This window comes from Pyxicephalus adspersus, chromosome 6, assembly GCF_032062135.1.
Source record: "Pyxicephalus adspersus chromosome 6, UCB_Pads_2.0, whole genome shotgun sequence".
NCBI classification, from domain to species: domain Eukaryota; kingdom Metazoa; phylum Chordata; class Amphibia; order Anura; family Pyxicephalidae; genus Pyxicephalus; species Pyxicephalus adspersus.
Window position 1 is genome coordinate 49,055,302 of NC_092863.1, and position 22,342 is coordinate 49,077,643.

Genomic DNA, 22,342 nt, shown 5'->3' on the forward strand with positions numbered 1-22,342 from the left:
TTGCAGAGTGCTGCCCAGCATCCACGAGGTTTACCCATGATTTCCAGTGTCATGTGCTCCTTCCCTGCCACTCTTTTATACACTGGGGCCTTCATGGAATAGTTCACCCTGTAAACTAAATGTTTTGCTGAATATCAGTGTTGTTTGGGTCCAGCCAAACCAACACAAATATGCAATATTCATCAGCAAGAAGAACAACCGAATTTGCATCACACACCCCTAAAAACCCCTATTCATTATATCATCTCTAGGCTCATCACAATCAGACAGTTTGTGATACCTTACTGTTTAACATAGAAATACTTGTATGTGTACTATAAAAGTGGATAAACCATCAGATGGTTTTATAACTCTGGAACATACAGCAAAGCCACGATTTTATTGCAATGCAGTGTTTTGTTTAAGTGTCATCAAGTAATGCTTCTGGAAAAAGGTTATATATTTATGAATTGTTGCATTTATTGGTAACATAATTCTATGCGGTGTCAGATTTTTTTCTGGGACTGACACATTTTATATATTTATATATTTTTGCTATAACAAATAGAATAAAAGACCTCTTTTGTGAAATATAAAGATTTTATTGTCCATGTGAGAATTCTCTGCCATTATAAAAAAAGGTTACCAAAGGCCAATTCTTGGTTTTAGAAAGGCAGCTAAAGCATCTATAAATTATGTATCAGTAATAACGTCAGAAGCTAGAGGATGTGAAAAGTGTGTGCTTGGCCAGTTTCAGTAATGTACACCTCAGGTCACTTTATTCATCTCTGCTCTGATACAAAGTTCTGTGATTGCAAGTAAAATGTATGTTCAGTGTTCATTTTCTGATATTTTCCCTGAAAACATATAGCAAAAGTAATATAGATGTGAAATTAAGGACATAACTATCCATAATAATCTAACTCTCATTAACCCATTAACTCTCCCAATTCCCTGTATGCAGTGTTATTAGTCCATGCTGTGCCACTGAAGATTAGGATGGGCCATGTTCTGCGGCTGGTTTCCTAATATATTTGTATTTACACAATGCGATATGTGGATGCATATTTTGGTTTTCATTATAGCTTATAATAAAATAATAAAGCTACACATGCTCAAATTAACATTAAAAAAATGAAGAATAATTTCCAAATACAATACTGGCCACCAACCAATCCATGTGAAATTCTTGAGATATTTTAATTTCTCTGCTTTTTGGATGAAAAGATCATGATAGTTTACAGAAATAGTAGAAAAAAAAGTTCTGTACAGTTCTATGAAAGAAGGGAAGGGGGAAGGACTATCAGGAGGCCCCCTATTGCATCCTTCTCCTTAGAAAATAGCTGCAGTCATTCCTGCTATAGTGGATCTCTAAATTGCATCAGGGGGTTGGATTTATTAGGTATATACAAGTAAATAGTTATATTAATATAAATGATATGTTAGAGCAGAAAAAATGAACAAGCACAAGGAACTGAACGAAAAGGGCAAACTTGTGATGGCTAGATACCTTGGTCAGAGAATCTACAAAACTGCAGGTCTTGTGGGATAATCTCCATGTGTAGTACCACCCAAAAGTGGTCTAAAGAAAAAAAACTAATGAAACAGCAACAGGTTTAAGGGTGCTAAGGAAGAGTCTGTCTAGTCTGATCCCACAGAAAAAAAACTTCTGTAGCACAAAGTGCTAAAAAATGCAGTGTTGGGCATGAAGGGCAATGTGCCAGAAAGCAAGATATACCTTAGACCAGTCAAAATATCCATAGTGACCCCCTGCTCTCCAGTAAAGGTTCTTACAATGGGTAAATATTTGTCTAAACTGGAATATGAAGAAAAAGAAGAAATTGGCCTGATCTGATGTTTGGTCATGTGGATGGGTGTGTGTGTATTTTACGTGGGGAGGAGGTGGCAGACCTATGGAACAGAATAACATAGGAACATTCTCTAATTGGGCATATTCACACTTTGCCTTTGTTGTGTTAATGTGTTAATTCTCTTTGCATAATGTGTTAACATACATTGGATTAAGGAAGCCCATTATTAAATAGACTGACAATGCTCCAGAATGGATGAAAATATAAACCTGCAGCATTTTTGATGCATGTTTATTTTATTTGCATCATAGAAGTTGTATTGCCTTTAGTGCATTTATGGGCCTTTAAAATAAATGGCACTGCAATGTACTAATGTAAGTAATACCGTATTGGAAAAGTGTAAATGGAACCCATGGGCTAAATTCAGATTGCTTTTGTTGCTTTTGAAGAGCATTGACTTGTATTTGTAGTGCTTTGGTTTGCCTTTCAGTTAATAAAGGAGTCACAATAAGATGCTTCAAGTTGTTTTTGCATCCACCGTTACTTATATTAGGAAAGAAAACAGAGTTTAGACAGAAACAAAATCCAATAAAGAATGGGCCTTAAGGTAAGGCCTGTGTTAATGTATTTATACCCCAACATACTGACATTCTATAATAGACAGTATTAGATGTCTGCTTTGTGGCTATGCTCAGGCCTATAAAGTGGCTTTTTGGACATGGATTGTTTGTCATGTATTGTATGATGAAAGAGGTTATGTTCTCCATATACAAATATTCTGTTTTTTCAAGGTAACTGATGCAGTTAACCAGGAAGCTGATCAGGGCTATTACATAGTAACAGGAATTTAATAATACCAATATAAGCAGTGATATCTTCACTGTGTTTTACATAGCCAATACAGGAAGAAGAGCTGAGATAGAGACCAGCCATGTCCTCCTGCTACGGGTTGCCTGTAGAAAAGTATAGGGGGGCAGATAAAGGACCAATCACCCCACACGAGGAAAGAAAGCAGCAGTGACTGATCCTATTAACAGGAAGGTTGCAAAGGAAAAATTATATGTTGGGTTACTGTATAGATGGGGAAGAAATATGCAAAGCATGCCAAGATTAAAGTAAAAACATACATGCTTCTTGTTTTTAGACAATATTTGTTTATCTTTATTATTCAGCCTTAAGCATGAATGCTACCAATGTGAGTTTAGAGATGGAATTGTATTACACATAAAAAAGTAGAGTCCTACAATTAACTACTCACAGACTAGATTATACATTTACACTGTCTGCCAATATAAAGAATTTCATGTGGCACTTACACAGCTAAATTCCACATAACAATTATAGCAAAGTGTGCTGAAGCACTATCAGCCTTTCATTCTCTCTGTGGAACATGAAGTTGCCTGTTGCCTGAATGAGCAGACTGAGAACGAGATAATTACTTACTTTGGATGTCCTAGAAGTGACAGCTTATTACACCCATTAGAGCATGGCTTAATGTTCCGTCAGTCACATTGTGCAGTGCCAGAAATATTTCCTTGAAATATTAATAAGAGCTATGAAGAAAATATATAGACACAATGCAAATAATAACAAAAAGCAAAAAGGATCATAAAGCAAAACTCAGCTCTGTTAACCTCTAGGACTTTTATCACCCATTTAGAAAAATCTAAGAGGGAGAAAATATTTTGGCCTGCATTAAAGCATATAATAAAAGGCAAAAGCAGATAGATTCATCCTGTCCTATTTATTGCAGTTCCTTAATCTGGGAATGCATCGGTGTGAACATGGTTCATCAAATGCACTTATAGCTACTGGCTAATGGAGATTTTTATGGTAAATCTATACCCATTGAAGACATACAATGAATCCCTGCAATACAAAGATCTATCTCATTTGTGCAAGTTCTTTTTGCTAATTTTACAAGGAGATGCAAGGAGATTTAAACTTTGAATTATATGTTTCCAGTTCTAATACATTATTACAATATTGCTATGTATTAAAGCAAAAGTCTAGCCAATTTTTTTATCTTCTACTGTACTTTTAAAGTAACCACATTTTCAAACTGATGTTTTCTGGACAGTAAGGCTGGGTACACACGTGAAATAATTGTCGTTGGAAAGGATCTTTTATGATCCTTTCCCACAATGAAAGACTACACGATGTATGAATGAGCGCTGTACATACAACGCGGTTCTGCGTTGAGAGCGATTGAGTGGCACCCTGCTGCACCTCTCCCCTTTACTTTCAATATGATCTTTCGTAAGTCGTAGATCCGCCAGAACAGACAATAAGTGCTGTACACATGCCAGATTTTCGTCCGATATCAGTCCTGAGGTAATTATCAGAAGAGTCATCTGACGTGTGTTTGTAGCCGAAGAGCTTTCGTCTAATAGTTTTTAAGGAAATAAATTATAATCTTTTCCATTTCAAGGCACAAATGTGAAAAACATAAAACATGTACATAAAACAATGTTCTCTGCAATTGGTTAACATATAGATCACATATTATTGATCACCATGTTATTGTTACCTGACCACTGATTTAGAATGCCAGCTGTCCAATGACAGTTGAAGGGATGAAGAAGTGCATTTAAGAGCATGTCATCTGTGTAAGAAATACTCCAAGCAGAAATAAAAACAACAAAATACATGCCAATGTGTATTCAATTAAAATACAATGCACAGTGTAAGTACCCAAATCTGTCTAAATGTCAGATCACTGTAATCCCCTTTACTGCAGAACTCAAATAGGGTATGGGAGTGCTAGAACTAGGCGCTAGACAGGATGTGCTGAAATATATATGTGCGGATGGTTAATCTCATGGCAAAGGGAGATTATCCTTTAACTAGAGGTGCGGTTTTCCCCCATAAGAAGCTACACAAAATAAGAAACTTTTTGGATGGTAAACCGGTCATGTAACTCCATGAAAGCAGCTAAATACACAACTGAAATACACACTGCTGGTTCCCTGGAGTTCAGACAACAATACTAAAAATAAAATTACATGTAATATTGCGTTTCCAGTAGTAAAGTGTAAAAAATATCTTTAGTTCCCCATAGACACAAGTGAGATGCAGTCCTGCAAAATGCCAAAAGCAGAATGAAGATGTAAATCTAATTTGTTGCTTTGTGTAATACAGAAAGTCTTTTATTATGTCTTTTTAATAACTCTTAGTAAATCTTGACCTGTGTGTCCCAAAAATATATATTTGTAGTAGATGTAGGGTGACCAAATATTTATTATTAGTTGAACTGATAATGTTCTAGTGACAAACAGCAAGAGTATATTCATTTTTAGTAAACTGATGCTGATGTTTTGTATGGTCTACGGTACTCTTTACAGCACAGCTTAGTACCCAAGTGTTCCTTTGCCAAAAATCAAGAGTGTCTAATACAGCCTTCCACCTATTGTGATAGCTATGCTTAGTCTAGTTATATTGGCACAGATACCAATGTCATAGTGGGTCTGACATAGAGAAATTTACAAGGTCTGGTAAAATGTTAATCACCAATAATCACTGTTTTCTATTTAGGGCTGAGCCTGTCATTACAAGGATCAAAGAAGACAGAAGTAGAATCATTTTGCCTGCAATTGACAATATAAAGTACAACACATTTGAGGTCCAACAATATGCCAATGCAGCTCATGGATATAATTGGGGTTTATGGTGCATGTACATCACTCCTCCCCAGGACTGGCTAGAGAAAGGAGATGAGTCTGCTCCAATCAGGTGAGACAGTTTTTTTTTACTATTGTGTACAGCAATCCTCTCTTTACCTTGTTTACCCATAATAATTTTAAAAAGTTGCTTCTTCCCAAAAAAAAAAAAAAAAAAAAAAAAAACAAAAAAAAAAAAAAAAATTCATTATTTTTAAGCCCCTAAATTTGGTTTTCAAACAAAATATATATATATATATATATATATATATATATATATATATATATATATCAGTGAGCAATTGATTCCTATGCTGGACTTCCAAATAAAATAATAATAATTCACTGTGTACCAGCACAGTGCCATTTCTAAGTGTAAAGAAGTGAAATTTGCACACCCAGGACCAATTTTGGTCTCTAGTTTGGCTATGGAGTTTAGCAGGTAGATAAATAAGTATATATATATATATATATATATATATATATATATATAAATCAGAGCCTTGTAAACACATAAAAGGGACATTCAATAAAGACCTACCTTTACTTTTGTGGAACGATCTATATATAATATATGTTTAGAAAAGTGTATTCACACCACCTACTGGCCTTCATTTCTCGAGTGGTTTGTTTAGAAACATTTTTTATTTTAGCTTTTGAAATGCATATCTTCCTATTTGTCTATAGGAATCCAAAAGCAGCCCAAACAGTTAAAAACAGGTCAACAGCAATTGGAAGAAATTCTGAATGTTCTCAGAACTGTTTTGAACTGATGTCAAAAGCTCTGGTAAAATATAACTATGAACAGTATACATTAACATAAATATTTATTGCCAAAAACAGCCCACTGTGCTAAACATCAGAAAATACTATTTGAAGGCTTAGTTTATTACTCAAAAAATGAGTGAATAAATCCTGGAATGCAATCACTAAATCCTTATTTGTAAATGTAACTAATATTTGTACAATGTAAATCAAGAGTTTTATCCTTAAAGCAAGTAAATATAATCGGCACCCTACAAGAATGATTTACCTAATTTAAAAAGAACCTGGAGAATACAAGCTGATATATCCTATAAGTCTGGTTTAATGAGACTTGCTTCAAGGCATCAATTAATAATGTTCTCTATCTTCCATTAAAAATCTGCATTAACTTAGCAGACATTTGGCCTGTTTTAGTAACGTATGAAATGGAATCTAACAAAACAGATTGGGTAAACTGAAGCAAACTAGCGTTCACATCATAAATGGGGTTTGATGTAATAAAAATGTACGAGCCATTAACTATTCAAAGAGAATAATCATTCAAAAAGGTAATGATAGTATAAAATGTGTTGACTAGGTATACTGAACATTCTTTTTGCTAGGTGAACAGTATCCATTCTTTCAGTAAATCTACCCCTTTAGGTCATCTGTACATTTCTTTTCCCGGGCACTTAAAACCTTACAATGGCTTCAACCCTTATGCTGCTAAGCACAGCCACACTTTTTGCACATCTAAGGGCAGCACAGTGGCTCAGTGGTTAGTACTCTGGCCTTTGCAGTGCTGGGTCCGAAAAGTTTGCAGGTTCTCCCCCTGTCTGCGTAGGTTTCCTCTGAATACTCGGGTTCCTCTCACATCCCAAAAACATGCAGTTAGGTTAATTGGCACCCCAAAGTTGACCTTAGACTGTATTAAAGACATATTGAGGGAGGGACATTATATTGTGAGCCCCTTTGAGGGACAGCTAGTGATATGACTATGGATTTTCTTACAGCGCTGCGTAATATGATGGTGCTATATAAATACAGTAAAATAATATTATTCTAATAGACAAATCAGTTTTGTCCTGACCTAGCATGATTCAAGCTAAAGATAAAATTTTATGTATGTCAATGGTAACAAAGGAATGGGTACATCTACTATCTATGCAATATGCCATAGACAGTGAAAGGGTTAAAGCAAACACATTTGTTGATTATGTAAAGTCATATTTAGTCTTTATAAATCTGCACCTTTATTATCTGGTAATCTTGCCATAGAAATCCCATTGCAGGCATTTTTTAAGGGTGGCAACACTTTTTCCGTGTCCTGTAAATATTCTCCTCCATTGTCCCCCTGTCATACAAGCTTTCTATGGAAATGACAAGTACTACAGTACTTTAGCCAACTAAATATCATTCAGTTAGGGTTTTCTCTTACTTTGAATATGAATATATTTACTTGACATATACACCGTCTAAAGATACATACCATGCATTACTTTCGATTAAAGCAACAGAATGATCCTCCAATTGGCAAGATTTGGCACACCAAGATTGTAATTTATGTATGTAAATTTGAAACAAAGCCAAACACGTACACAAATATCATGCCATTGGAAACACTCACTAATTCATTGTTTCGTTCATTGAAAAGGAAATATTGTACAGGCTCTTAATATGTACACAGACACATAAATGTCACAGCAGTTGTCTGTATATGCCCTCAAAGGAAGTGTTAAAATTGATTCACTATACAGCTAATATCAAACTCTGCACATTACATTGATTCACTTCTAAAGAACGAGACATTCTTTTCTCATTCACTTCACATAACCAAAGGACAAATGCTGCACTGGGATATCACTGGCTCTAACAGCATGCCTGGAAATGTTACTGAGCATCGGCTGGAGAGTCAAAGATAACCTGTTACATGCAGAGATCACAATGTAAATGTACTCATAAAGTATAATAGCAACAGTAGGATAACAAAGATTATAAATACAGCTTTGTAGTTAGTAAAATCTTGTTTAACCATTTTAGTACTGAAGTCCTAGACAACTAGTTCTGCATTTATTAAGTCTGAGTTTTTGGTGTGTTTAGGTACCTTTAAGAAGTGAAGCCTTCGGTCAGTATATAGATTGATATATGCACTCCCCAGCCACTTTATTGGGTACACATGTTTAACTGCTTGGTAATGCAAATATCTAAACCATTCAAATGACATGTTGGCAACTTAATGCAATTAGGCATGTAGAAATCATCAAGACAACCAGCAGAAACTCAAACTAAGAGTCAGAATGTGTAAGAAAGGTAAATTAGGTTAAGTTTCATGTTATATGCACAGCATTGTTGTTGGTGCCAGACAGTCTGGTCTGAATATTTCAAAAATTCCTGATTTGCTGGGATTTTCATGCACAACCCTCTTTTTACAGAGTCGGTTCTGTCTGTCAATTTCGGCTGCTACATTTGGATAGTAGGGTCAGAATTCTGCATCAATAACATGAAAGCATGGACTTATCCTGGCTTGTACCAATGGTTCTGGTTGTTGGTGGTGTAATAGTATGCATCTTTTGATGAATACTTACAGCAGGATAACGTGCCATGTCAGAAAGCTCAAATAATCTCAAACTGCCTTCTTGAACATTAGTTCACTGTACTCAAATGGCCTCTACAGTGATATGGTGAAATTGGAGATTTGCTTCATGGAAGCCACCAAAACTGCAGAAACTGCACACTTCTATCACCTCAATATGAAACCCTAAGAAATGTTTCCAGAACCTTGTTGAATCTCTGCAACCTATCCAACCTGGAATTAGCAAGGGGTACCTACTATAGTGACTGGTGAGTGTATATGATTTAGGTTGGGAGCTCAGGTAGTTTATAAAGTAAGGAACCATGCTCACGTCTGAAACAAAATCCTAGCTGTGTGTAGATATGTAACTAACAATTTTAACAGTTAAACATTTGTACAATAGTTTTCCATACCAATTTTGAAAACAATTAAAATGTATGTATGAGCAAGAGAACAAAGTGTCCTTCTTTCTTTAATATGTTGAAGAAAAAGAAAACAATATAATACAAATGTGTCACTAGTTTGGTAGCAGCACATATATCACACATGACATGAGCATATTGATTCTTGCCTGTAGCACTATCCTGCCTATTAACTATATGAGGATGCAGACAAAACTGATGTGAACTAGCTGAATAATATTGAGAAAGTATCTATAATACAATCTAAAGGTCTTCTTAGAAGCATATATATAACATATTATCTTCAGTTTTATATGAAATGCTGCAGCTAGGATAAATGAAACTCCAACACTTCTCCATTCAAGACAAGTTTGTCTAGTGCTATTTATCAGTCCTTGAATTCGGTGCTTAGATTGGGCTGTGATTATCTTTTATCTATCAGTATTTCCATAAGTCGTCAACAAATAAGCATCCCCTTTAATAAACAGTACAGAGCTGCATGATCAAGTCATAATTTTCCATATTTTGATTTTTTTTTTAGGAAAGACTGATTGATACCTTTAGGAGCCTGTATTACATTTTCTATGTAAGGAGCTGTAAAGACAGCTTGTTCACAGTGTATGTAAAAGCAAGGCTCATTTTTTATTTTAGTTTTGAATAAAGTAAGGAAGGATTAGCCTTTCCCTCAAGTTTTTATTGCTGCCTGTTTTCCTACTGGAAGTCATTGTTCTAAAAAAAAAAAGTTAGGGGAACCCAACATTCATAGTGGAATCAACTGTTCTGTAGATAACTCTCTGGGATGAAAATGTTTTTTACTTTGTAGAGATTTACTTTAATTTTAACTTGACTCACCCTTTAATGATTTCACCAGGTAACCTTTTACTGTGATTAGAAAAAACAGAGAGCAGAGATCCACTTAATTTGATTTGTAAATTATTATTTATTATCAACTGGTAATAGCTTTTACAATGAGTTCACACATTCAGCAAGAAATTATAGTGGAGCTGCAGGCAGGCTTTATATATTTAGATTTTACTTTTACTGCAGTTTTTTACTGAAGTTTTACTGCATCTCGCAACTGTTGTCCACTGACCACTGTTTTAGGCTTAAATAAACTCTTTACAAAATACATATATAAAATGATAATACTTCTGTTAAGAATTAAGAAAAAACTCCCCTCCCCATAATGCCCACATCAGTAAGTTGTGATGAAAAGAACCATCCACTAAAGAAGGTGCAGAATTCAATACCTACAGGTAAAAAATTCCTGGTCCCCTGTATACTCTAAAATATGATCAGCCAGCCCAGAGGTCACTAAAGTTCTAATTCCTCTTTATTGTAGCTGAGATCAGCTGTGCTGGAGGTATATATGGAGGTATATATATATATATTTCATTTATATTTCCATTTCTTGGCAATTTTACATCTCAGCATTTAATTCTTGGCAACTTAAAGGCTATTGGAACTCCTGGAACTAATGAGCAGTCAGGAAGCCTTGGTGATGCTCTATGAATGCCTGTTTTTGCTGCCCATATATAGAAGCTCCTAATTACTGTGCATATATTCTGAACATCCAGTACAGAGATGTTAACTAACAAATTTATTTTTCATTACATTGGTATATTTCATAGGATTCCTCTTTTAAAATACATAAATTATGACCTTGATTATTAACCTTGGTTCCAACAAGTTGCTGGGTAGAATAACATGATATATTACTAAACTAAAAGAAAACTAGAATGAATTAGCCTTGAATTGACAAGGGACCACAAACAGTCCAGACACATACTACATCAGTGGCCTTTTCTCATCAGAAATTCGCAGCCTGTGCTGAAAATGTGTTAAAAAGAAATGCTTACAGGAAATCAGATATCAAACACATCTGCACCCTCTGGGCCTGTAATGCAGTGCGCATTCTTGCAAATGACAGTTTGGCTTAGAAAGCAGCTGGCTGTGACCTTGAAAAGGGTCAGTGGTTCAGTCCTTTTCTACATATTGGTGAATTACTACCAGTTTTTTCTGAGTAATATATTTCTATGAAGGAGAGACATTTAAAGAAAAATCAATATTAGGGAAAAAAAGTGACCCATTTCCCTTTACCACTTGTGTACAAACTGAATTTTTCTATCAGACTTACAGTGACAGAAAATAAGCAGAGAAATAAATGACCTGTATAATGCACAACTATATATATATAAGTAAAGCCTCACATATTTGATAAAGCCTTGTGTATCAAACTATATTTGTAATCTAATATAGGGTAGCCTATATTTATAGTGTACTGATTTTATGTGTCTTTTGGTTGCCTTTTTGAAGCCTCTGTTTGTCTACATTCATGCACTCCAGCCATCGCTGTACAATATTTCTAAGATGGGTTTGCTGATGATGACTACAGTAGATTTGCAGTGTCAACATTAGCCTTTGTAGCCTCTACCAGAAGATTTTTTGTTTAGGGGACAAAGCAGGAGAACAGTTGGGAAGAGCTGTCACCCTATTACAGGATGTGCATGAACAAGGTCCTTTATTGCAGGATCATTATTTTAAGGAGGAAGTAAACCAAAAAATAAAAAAAATCACACTTACTCTCATTTCTGCAGATCCCTCGATTGTACTGGATCTTTCCTTGATCAGGTCCTGCATCCTCTTGGAATTTTTCTTCGTCCTGGTACAGAGGAAGCACCGAATGCCACCATCTGCAGCCCTCTTTTTCCTTCTCCTTGCTACCTCACCTGTTCTTGGACTGCACAGGTGCCAGATCGGGTAGCCTGCTGTAAAGGAGGAAAAAAAGAGAGACAATCTCAAAGTGCATGCACCCCTTCCGAGATGTGTAACATAAGTATCCTGGAAGGCACTGAGCAACCATTCTGTCACTGGGGAGGCTTTTTAAAAAAAGGATGTTGCATTTAAAAAAAAGAAAATTTTTACTTTATATAAAAGGGTTGTCTACCCCTTTATGTAAGGTAAAAACTTTGAGTTTAGGTCTGCTTTAATGAAAGCTGCAGACATAGCAAAACTAAAAATGACTTAGCACGGTAAAGCTAATATAATATTTTAGTTCTAAATTTAAAGAACATTTAAAGTTCAAGCAGCTAAATTCTTAGACTTTAGGGCAAAGGGGTATTGACCATACCCAGATTTTAACCAAGTGTTAGAAGTATGAGAAATAATTGTGTCAGATCCAGAATGAACACAGAGGAAAAGTCTGACTGCATTTGTTACTGGCATGCAATGATCATTAGAACTGCTTTAAAAGACCTTTGTTTTTTATTTCCATAGTTGAGTCTGCTTTGTCTCACACTACTAAACCTTTCATATTCTATTAAATATGCAAACATCTAGGTTCACAGCCAAAATATCACTTCAGAACTTGGGAGGTTTTTTTGTTTTTTTTTGTTACGACCTAATTACATTTTTAGCATGCAATGATATAAATACTTAGCTGCCAACATGGAGAAAACCCAGCTTTATGAAGAGGATACTTATTTTATGTTTTTATATTAGGACTCCAGCAATGATTGGCTGCTCTTTTGTGGTGGACAGAGCTTACTTCGGAGAAATTGGACTGTTGGATCCTGGCATGGAGGTGTACGGTGGAGAAAATATTGAGCTTGGCATGAGAGTAAGTGTTCAGACTCACTTAGCAATAATGCAGTGTCATTTGTGAGATCACATCTATTAAATGCATGCATTGTTTTCAGTAATATATGGGTAGAATGATTAAATGCAATGGAAGAACTCCAACTGAGATATATAACTCACTGGCGGCAGGTTGACACTAAATACAATTTATAGCAGGGTAGAGTATGTCAATATACTAAATGGTAGATTGTGCTGCCTTGTAGGCTTTAAGACTGATGAACTGTGTGCCCCTTACAAACATTGCAAGGGATGGCATATGCATACTTAGCTTTCTACTTATATATTGCCTTTAATTTACACAGTAGTAGTTCTGCTGCTAATGGGTGTTCTATCTGAATAGAGGTAAGGTTAAAAGGCATTTGATAGGAAATGGAATTCCAACAGAATGGCATTTATATTCATTAAAATCAATTTTATGGTAATCATTCTGACAGGGCTAATAAGCATAATATGCAAGATTTAAAAAATCAGGTGAAATCTTTTTTCTCAAAAGTCTATATTGGCTTAAAAGGGACACTGTCACCTTGCTCATGTAGGGCAAGGTGCCATTGTCACTGGAAAGACCTCTGACCCACATATACTTATTTTGCCATTGATCTCAATGATCTCCTTCCTCTTCTGGCTCAATACTGTCCTAATACTTGGCAATTTGAGTTATGAAGGAGGATGTGGAGCATATGAAGCACTGTGGATGGACAGTGCTTCCATCTAGTAGCTGTCATTATGTATTGTCACTGCTCCCAGAAAGGACATTTATTTCATGGCAGAGGAGGAATGAAAGGCAAGGAATTGTTGAAAAGGTAAATAGATGGGGCCCTTTCCAGGTGAATTGTAATTTTGCCCGCATGGACAAGGTAATGGTGCATTGTCCATGACAATGGCAATGCCCAGCTCTAGTAAAAAAACAATTCTTTAAGTTTTGGATAGTGTGGAGAAGGGTAGAAACATTTTTTCTGAGTTTATTTTTATTGTTGCTTGGGACCTATTGAAGAAAAGGTCCTATTTTTGTCTATTGTCAATAAAAACAGGAGGCAGTGATCCCAATGGCTAATGGGAGCTATGATAATGTTAACCACTGAATTCTCTAACACACTTACAGCCCTGATATTACAAGTATATACAAGCTTTTAATTAATGTAGACATAGTGATTTGATCCCTCTTCACACAGTTATCAGCTCCCTCCTAATGTGTACAATTAAAGGGCTTACTTTGGTTCAGAAAATTTCCAACCTAAATGTTTGCCTCAATCTGGTCCCAGCCTGCTTGACTGTATTGAGGCCAGTTTGAATAGCATCATGGAAGATATTATTTTTCAAGGTTCACAACAGAGCCATTGAAATCTTAGCTCTTTCCCTATTACTTTCTGTTACACTGGAAGTCTAATAGAATTTTCATGTAAATAACCAGCATGGATTTCTAAGCTGATAAAAAAAAGATTGAAATCCAAATCTAGATTTTATGTTGTCATTCTTGAAAATGAATAGTTTGGCATGAGAAGCAGCTGAAGAAATCTAACATTTTTTTGTAAAGTTCTTTTACTTCTTTGAGCATAAGTAAATGAATTATTGTTCATAATCTGGGCACTGTGCACTTTAAAACTAAAATTGACCATCAGATTTAACAATTTGTATACAGCTACATCCATAATAATGTATATGTTTCAGCTCATGTATTTTATTGACATTTACTTTTCCCATGGAAACTGCATGTAATAATGATATAATGTCATATGTCAATGATATATTGTGCTAACTAAAGCTTTGACATACTAGCAAGAAGATGACAGCGAATTGACAGAACTGAGAGGATAGAACTAGTTATTGAAACTAGCACACTGCACTAAACTTGTATTGTCAGTCAACTCAATAAATTGGGTTTGTTAATAATATTTTATGGATAACTGCATACTAGTCAGGTCCCATTTACTGTATTGCAGTGGTGAAAGGTGTCATTTTATCTAGATGGCATACTTTAATCACAATATATGTTTGCTTGTTGATGCCTATTGCTTACACAGCCACACAGTTTAATAATGCAGTTTTGCATGTAGCCATTGGTGTTTTGCACATGATGAATTCTCAAATAGCCCCACTTTAATAGGGTAAAACAAGTGTCCCCATTGAAGGACTGTCCCTCACCTCCTGTTCCATTAAAAAACAACAAATTTAGATTCTTCATTTCATTTCATCACTATCTGCCTGCTGACAATGATCTGTCTAAAGGTGCGTACACACTTCCAATTTTTATCGTTCCAATCGAACGACGAACGATCGATTGGGCAAAAAATCGTTCGTAAAAAAGTAACCAACGACGCCGACGAACGAGGAAAGTCGCTGGAAACGAACGACCGGACCGACGGATCGGATTGGGCGACGATCGTTGAACATCGTTCGTGTGTACGGTCGTTCGTTGATCGTCCATGTTCAGAGCATGCGTGATGAACGAACGTCCGTTCACTTTCCTGTCGTGCACATAGTTCCTCTATCGTTCAAACGATCGTATCTATTGTGTGTACAATATCTACGAACGATCGTGTCGTTAACTCTATGTGCAGGATCGGTGCTATACGATCGTTCATATATATCGTGCATGAACGTTCGTCGTTCGTTTTCCAACGATAATAATTGGAAGTGTGTATGTAGCTTAACAACTTCAAAGACAGAATCTCCTTGGGGGCAACACAGAGAGCTGAATTCAGTACCTATGTTCTCAGGGTCTCTTTCTGCATAGTCTGGTTCCAGTTTATAAATATGATGTTAAAAAATAGCAATCAGCTTTAAGAGGAAAATAGAAAAACAATATTTTTATATATGTAATTAAATGCAGAATATTGTTTTTGAAACTGCTGGGAAGGCTTTTAGCATTTAGCAATATCCAAGTTCTTTCTTTGGACTAAAAACACCTTCGCCTATGGTATGGAGAAGAGGTAAAAAAGTTGTTCTGCAGATCCAACATACTTTCCTTTCTGGGGTGCTTCTTGATGCTTCTTCAGAGGTACAGTACAGCGAACGCTGTTACCCTTGGAAACAGGAAATTTAATACTGACTGGTTCACTAATTTAACATAAATAAATCCTGAAACAAGGAAAATAAAAAAACACCATATCCAAGGACTGGTAGGCAGCAATCTACATGATTTTTGCTGGCACATGAATAAATGGGTAAAGTTAGTAATGCCTCACCACACTAAGTTAGGTGAAGTATCCGATGCAGAGTGATAATTCACTTTGCTTAGTAAACAACCGAAAGTACTTAATATAAATTATCCTCCATGTCTTGTAGCAATAAAGTTATGTGCTTCTATCCTGCAAGCTTACACAGGTCCATTCCTATTTAATATTCTAGGTAAAATATGATACTTGCCTAATGTCTTCAGTTATTTCTCAGTTTTATTAATGTTTCTATGCTGGCAAGATACCAAAGTCTTAGGTTAGGAAGGCAAACCACAAATTTATTACATTTTGATAACTAACGAAAACTTTAACCTACACAAAATAAAGTCTATTAACTGGGGGAATATGATGTATTTGAGAAAACCTGTCTGAAAATAGCTTTTATATGGTTGCCTTTCAGAAGTACCTTTTAGATGGCATATACCATTTTGAAATGACTGAACGTTGCTTTAACTGCCTAAAATTAATTGGCTTCTTAGAATATCGTTATGTCCTTCTGTAGCTGCTGAACTGCTATTTGCTCCATCTACCTATGTTTTTAATGTCAACTAAAATGTCAACTATTAAAAAAAGTATTGGCATTATTTAAGCTGTTGCATTAATAAAATGTTTTTAATGGTAAGAAAATAAATTGGAGAGCTTAGGCAAAGAATCACTTTGAGCTTAAAGAATGTGTCCCTTATAGATTGCTACGTCTGGCCTGTACACAGGAAATAGCTTTTTTTAATCCCAAAAGCAGCATGATAAATAAAATAGAATTGGCAGGAAAAAGAACAGCAAGACACTAGCACTATATTATGAGAATGGATAGAAAAGAGATTAAAAGAGCAATGCAAGTCCATTAAGAAAATGCATCCAGCATTTTTTTTTAAATAAAAAAAGTTTCTTAAGATAGAAATGAATTGCTCATTTAGACTGCATAACGGAACATGTTCTCAAACAATACGTCTGCACAATATTTGAAGAGGGTTAATATACCTTTACATTTATGTAACATTGCATGCAATTTTTTTTTACTGCACATCTATTCAGTAAATGAGAGATTATTCAGGATAAGTATCCATTTGGCTCTAGGGAACCATTGGCACCCTTGGCAGCAATCCTTTTATTAGTGACCATCAATACAATGAAGCACATTACCACTGATGTCCAACATATGGTGCTATGTAAGCACTGACTGCTATCCTAAAGGAACACTACACCAGCTATAAATGTAATGGGACACTTCACCATGGACCACCAATATAGGAGGAAGGCACATCTCCTACTGACCCAAACAAATTGGAGATATTCAACACTGACTACTGACATAAGGACATTATCTATCACTGTTGGGGCACCTTTCATCAATGACCGTTAATGGGCACCACGCTGAACAGCATTGTAAAAAGATCTCTTAGCCAACAATCTAGGGAGTATTATACTGACTACCAATACAAGGGGCACTTCACCAATGAAAAGGGCGTGTCTACCACCAATGTAATGTGGCACTTCACTGACCCATGTGCACAATGCACAATGCAATTTATTACACTGTGGGCTGGTGCATCACAGATTTCATTTCTCAATGCATTTATTTCAGATCTTTCTTTTAATAGATAATTTTATGATGGTTATATAGATGTTAGTGAGTCCAGTATCAGCTTGTATTTCAAATTGAAAGTGCTGTACCAGGTAACAATCAGCATTTTTTGTCATTGTACAGAGAATTGGCATTACATTTTTTGAGTTCACCGAATATGGATTGCAGCACTGATTTTTATTGACATCCCAGTCCTTGTGTTTTTGCCACTGTACTTCAATAATAAATTATGTTTAGATGTAGTCAATAGATCTCCTAGAGATGCCGATGTGCTTAAAGCTTGGATATAAATTGTCAAGTGACTTTTAAAATACCAGAATAACTTTCCTCTTTCATAATAGTCAGGCCTAAGCATCTCAATGCTCAGTTCTCGGCCTATCTTGCTACTGCAAAATATCTGTGTCCCAATGTGCTATATTTCTAGTAAATCTTAAAAACAAATTAAAACAATTTGTAATAAATAGTGTATATCTGAGAGCAAGTATGAAATCAATACACCACACAAAAAAAGGGAAGGATCTTTTTATATTTGAATGCATAATGCTAGTAGCAATTCATTGCTGACAGAATAGGTTTGGATATTCCACCTCACCAGAATGTCTGTAGATGTCCATCCAATTTTATTAGAGTACAGTAATGTACATTAAGTCTTTTTCTATTCTAAATCACCATATAAGTTATGAGATGATACATTTTATTCACCAATTCATTATTGTCAATGGTTTTCTTGGTAATCTCTTTTTTAAGTATTATGAAGTCAGTAAATCAAATGTTTAATGTGCAGAAGGCCTTTCCTTGATTTCTTTGATTAGGAAGCACCAAAAATTAAATTTCCAGATGTGAACGAAGAGCGTAATATATCATCCAGAGTTAATCCAACATTACCTCCCTAATGTATTACAGACATCTGAGGCTTCTCCAACATGATCGAGTGAAGGTCAATAAAAAGCAGTGACAGCAGTCACATAAGTTGTGAAATCATTGGGTATCCTCTAAAGGGGATTGCACCAATATGTATAGCTGGTAAAGTACATTTATATAAGACTTCCAGTTCATCTGATCCTTGGGACTGTGGAATAGTAATACTTTAGCAACATCAACAAAATAAGATAAACATAAACATGTTGGGTTTTGTTCATATAATGCATTTCTATATTAGAATGAAATACTAGTTTCCTTGTATTTTAGCTTGGTGTTTGGGTGCTTGCTCATTGCTCAGCTGTTTGATGTGTGAAGCTATGCTATTCTTAGCTACTCATGCATTTTCATTTGGCTGCCTCAGCCACAGATATTACATAATTTTGCCCAATCTGCACAACAAAAGGCTTTTCAGTTCAAAGTATTATCTAAGTAGACATGGAGAACACTCTTTGTTGCATTTAGAAATAAATATATAGGTCATTTGATTAATGTCATTATATTGTATTGGGCTAACATTTATACCAAACATACGTTGCAGGAAATGTATTCTAATACGATATTCTACATTAGTCTGCAAGAAAAAAAAATACCAAGTGAATTTACAAGTAAGTAAACAATAATCAATATTATTTTAGCTTTAATAGAGCATACAAGGAAGGATCTGATTGTGATCAAATCAACCAAAATCAACTTTCATATTGCTTCATATTGCGACTAATAGTGCATGTCAGGGAATCCACCTAATTCTGTTTGAGAGGTAGTAACATGGAAACTCAGGTTCACTGCATTTTTCAATACTTAATTATCATACTGTATTCCTAAAATGTGTATCCAGGCATTAGACATATTTATCCCTCATAAAATAGTTTTTGTTCATTCCTATGACTTTACCATGCTTGTAAAATTCCTGCTGGGTCAGCTTCTAGGAGCTAATTCTATTGATGTAGGAATACTCCAGAACTACATTTCTCAGTTGCTCTTACCTATTTCTCTAAACCTATACATGTGGAAAGGCTCTTGAACTTAGCTGCATTGTTTTGCAGGTATGAAACCAACTTATGAATATGTAATTGGAAATTCTGTGTTTATATTCTGTATTTATAGAATTATTAAAGTGAGTAAACATGAGGTAATGTATATATATAGCAAATCATTTTTCTGCATTTTGACTGGTTTGTAGAAATGGGGGAAAAGAAACAAAAGGAAAGAAGAGGGAAACAATGAATCTTCCAAATAGCTCTAGAAATCAGGTTACTAAGTCATTTGGCCATGGATTCCAAGTTTGGTTAAAAACATCAAGAGCATCATTAAGTGTATGTTATTTGTCATTAACCATTATCCAGTTAAGTTTAGGGGGCTCAAGGGGAAGTGAATTCCCTGAGCCAGGGCAATACGAGCAGCCAGCAAAATATATTTAGCCAATCTTTTGCCTGACTCCTGAATGTGCTTTGATCAGCAGGATTGATCTGCTTCTTCCCAAGACTGTAGAAATCAATATTCCAATAAATACAATGCAAATGTTTCTATATGCACCAGAGGAAAGTTTGTGATGGAGCTGAAAATACATGTATTATGTAGCATTCTTAAACTGAGTATGGTTTTTTTTTTACTAATACCCCAATACTATTTTAGTGGCAATAATAATCATTTTAAAAAGATACCTCATGGAATACTAGGTTTTATGGAAGAAGGAATATTTTAAAAGACAATTACAGCTTTTTAAATATTTATTTAAATAGTAAAATAACAAATTATCATTTTAGATGTCCCATCCCACTGTCGCTATTAATGTGAATTTGTAAAAACAGGCACAGTATAGTCCCAGTGAACAGTACAGTTTAACTATACTTCTGGCTACACAACATTTAGAGACTTATCTCATATTCACGGGATTGTGAGTCTGGGGGAACGGTTAGACAATCAGTAGACACATTCAGATCCGAATTGGCAAGAGAGACTTGGAGTGCCAATGATCAAAGCAAAAAAGCTCACATGCCCATAATAACTATTAAATTTATTTTTGTCACTGTGTATTTACCATGTTATACCATTTTGATTTTATTTGTATTTAGTACTGTTACAGTACATGAAAGACAACATTTCTTTTTTTTGAATAGCTGGTTCTTTAATATTTGAAAAACAATTTTTCTGTCTGTTCCGGCTCAGTCAAATAGAAAAATGATTGTAAGCGCACTGCAGACAGAGTGAATCAGCTAAGTGCTTACTGCAGGTGCCTGCATCTATGTTCAAGCATCTTTAATTTCAATTCACGCCCTGTTCTGCCAGCCAAGATTTGAAGGATCTCAGAAGTTCAATTAAGATGCACATTTTTTGTATGAGATTCACCTGCCTGGATTCACAGCTATGTCCCACACATGAGTATTCATTTACAGCTGGAGGTATAAAATTCATAAGACTAGACGTGTTTAACAAGGCATAGTGCATAAAGGCCTGACAGATAAATGCAGGCTTCCTTTTTAAACTGGAACTATTCTACAAAGCAAATCTATATTTCTGAATGTGTGCTTCAGTTGTAGTTTAGGGATGTCTATCCTTGATTTCACTGTGACTTATCTAAACTGTATATTCTTAGCTATCTCTGTATCTTTGCTGCAATAAAGACTTGCTATAGTAATACTCAAACTAAAAGATTGATTTAATTAATTAATTTTTTTTCTTTTTTTTTATTGCATACTTTTACTTTTAAAATGTATCATTTGATATTCTGTTATTGTTAAATTTATTTTATTTAAACCAATATAAAATACTCCATAGGAATTTCCCATGATTGCCCCTCTCAGACAGCAGGAAACACACTAGACCAACCTTCTCTGCCTTTTTAGCATGGGGGAACCCTTGAAACAACTCTCAGGTCTCAGGGAACCCCTGCTATAATTACTGAATCTACAGCTCACAATAAATTAGTGTTGTGGTTAAGGGTAAGAATGCCATCCTTACAAATAGCCAAAAAATCTTTGGGCCACTTGACCTGACCTGAGGGGCAGAAACTGCCTATTGCTCAAGGTACCCATACGACCTCTGGAAGTTTCATGGTACCCTGGTTGAGAAACACTGCACTAGACTTTTACAATTTATTGTTCTGCTATTTATTTCACAACATGCACAACAGAATGATTAGATGAGGAAATCTTCCCTTTCCAGCAATAGCATAATCATCTTGCAGTTGTCATGCATGTTATTTGGCATGCAAAATTAATCTATTTATTAAATAGGCTAAAAAACAGAGGAGCAAAAGGAGTTTATCAGTTAATAGGAGCTGATTAGGATTAACTAAATGTTAAATAGGAATACATTTTGCTAAGGTCACACTTTTGGACTATATATAAATTAAGTAATAAATACCATGAAACAAAACATTGTTACACTGTATCTCGGGCATGCGCAGATATTGCTTTTTCCTGCAATGGGAAAAAAGTGCCCATCTTAAGCATTTGCAGTGGGATGGGCCCTCTTTTTTTTCATTTACAGCATGCTACTTGCAAGTTCGAGGAGTGTAGTCAGAATAAGATGGAAGAAGTGAAACGCTAGGATGAAGAAGGAATTTGGGACGGCGCTGGACAGAATCGAGAACAGATCCAGAGGGATCAAGGGCTCTGTGGAAGTTAGGATAAGTGTGATTTTTTTTTATTTTAAGAATAGTTCCGCTTTAAGTGGTAAGAATGATTTTAAAGCGGTCAGTGATCAGAAGGGGACAATCAATGGCACATACAGTAGTGATCACAAAGGGGACAATCAATGGCACATAAGTGATCAGAAAGGGGACAATCAATGGCACATGAGTGATCAGAAAGGGGACAATCAATGGCACATGAGTGATCAGAAAGGGGACAATCAATGGCA

General features: G+C 35.4%; 1 protein-coding gene across 1 annotated transcript in view; it reads left to right on the forward strand.

Moving 5' to 3' along the window:
• The window catches only part of GALNT9 (polypeptide N-acetylgalactosaminyltransferase 9), a 167,019-nt gene that overhangs the window by 77,348 nt on the left and 67,329 nt on the right, over positions 1-22,342 (forward strand). The window contains exons 5-6 of the mRNA XM_072415708.1: positions 5,325-5,522; positions 12,668-12,785. Of these exons, the coding sequence (XP_072271809.1) occupies positions 5,325-5,522; positions 12,668-12,785 (316 nt within the window). The remainder of the gene's footprint in view (positions 1-5,324; positions 5,523-12,667; positions 12,786-22,342) is intronic.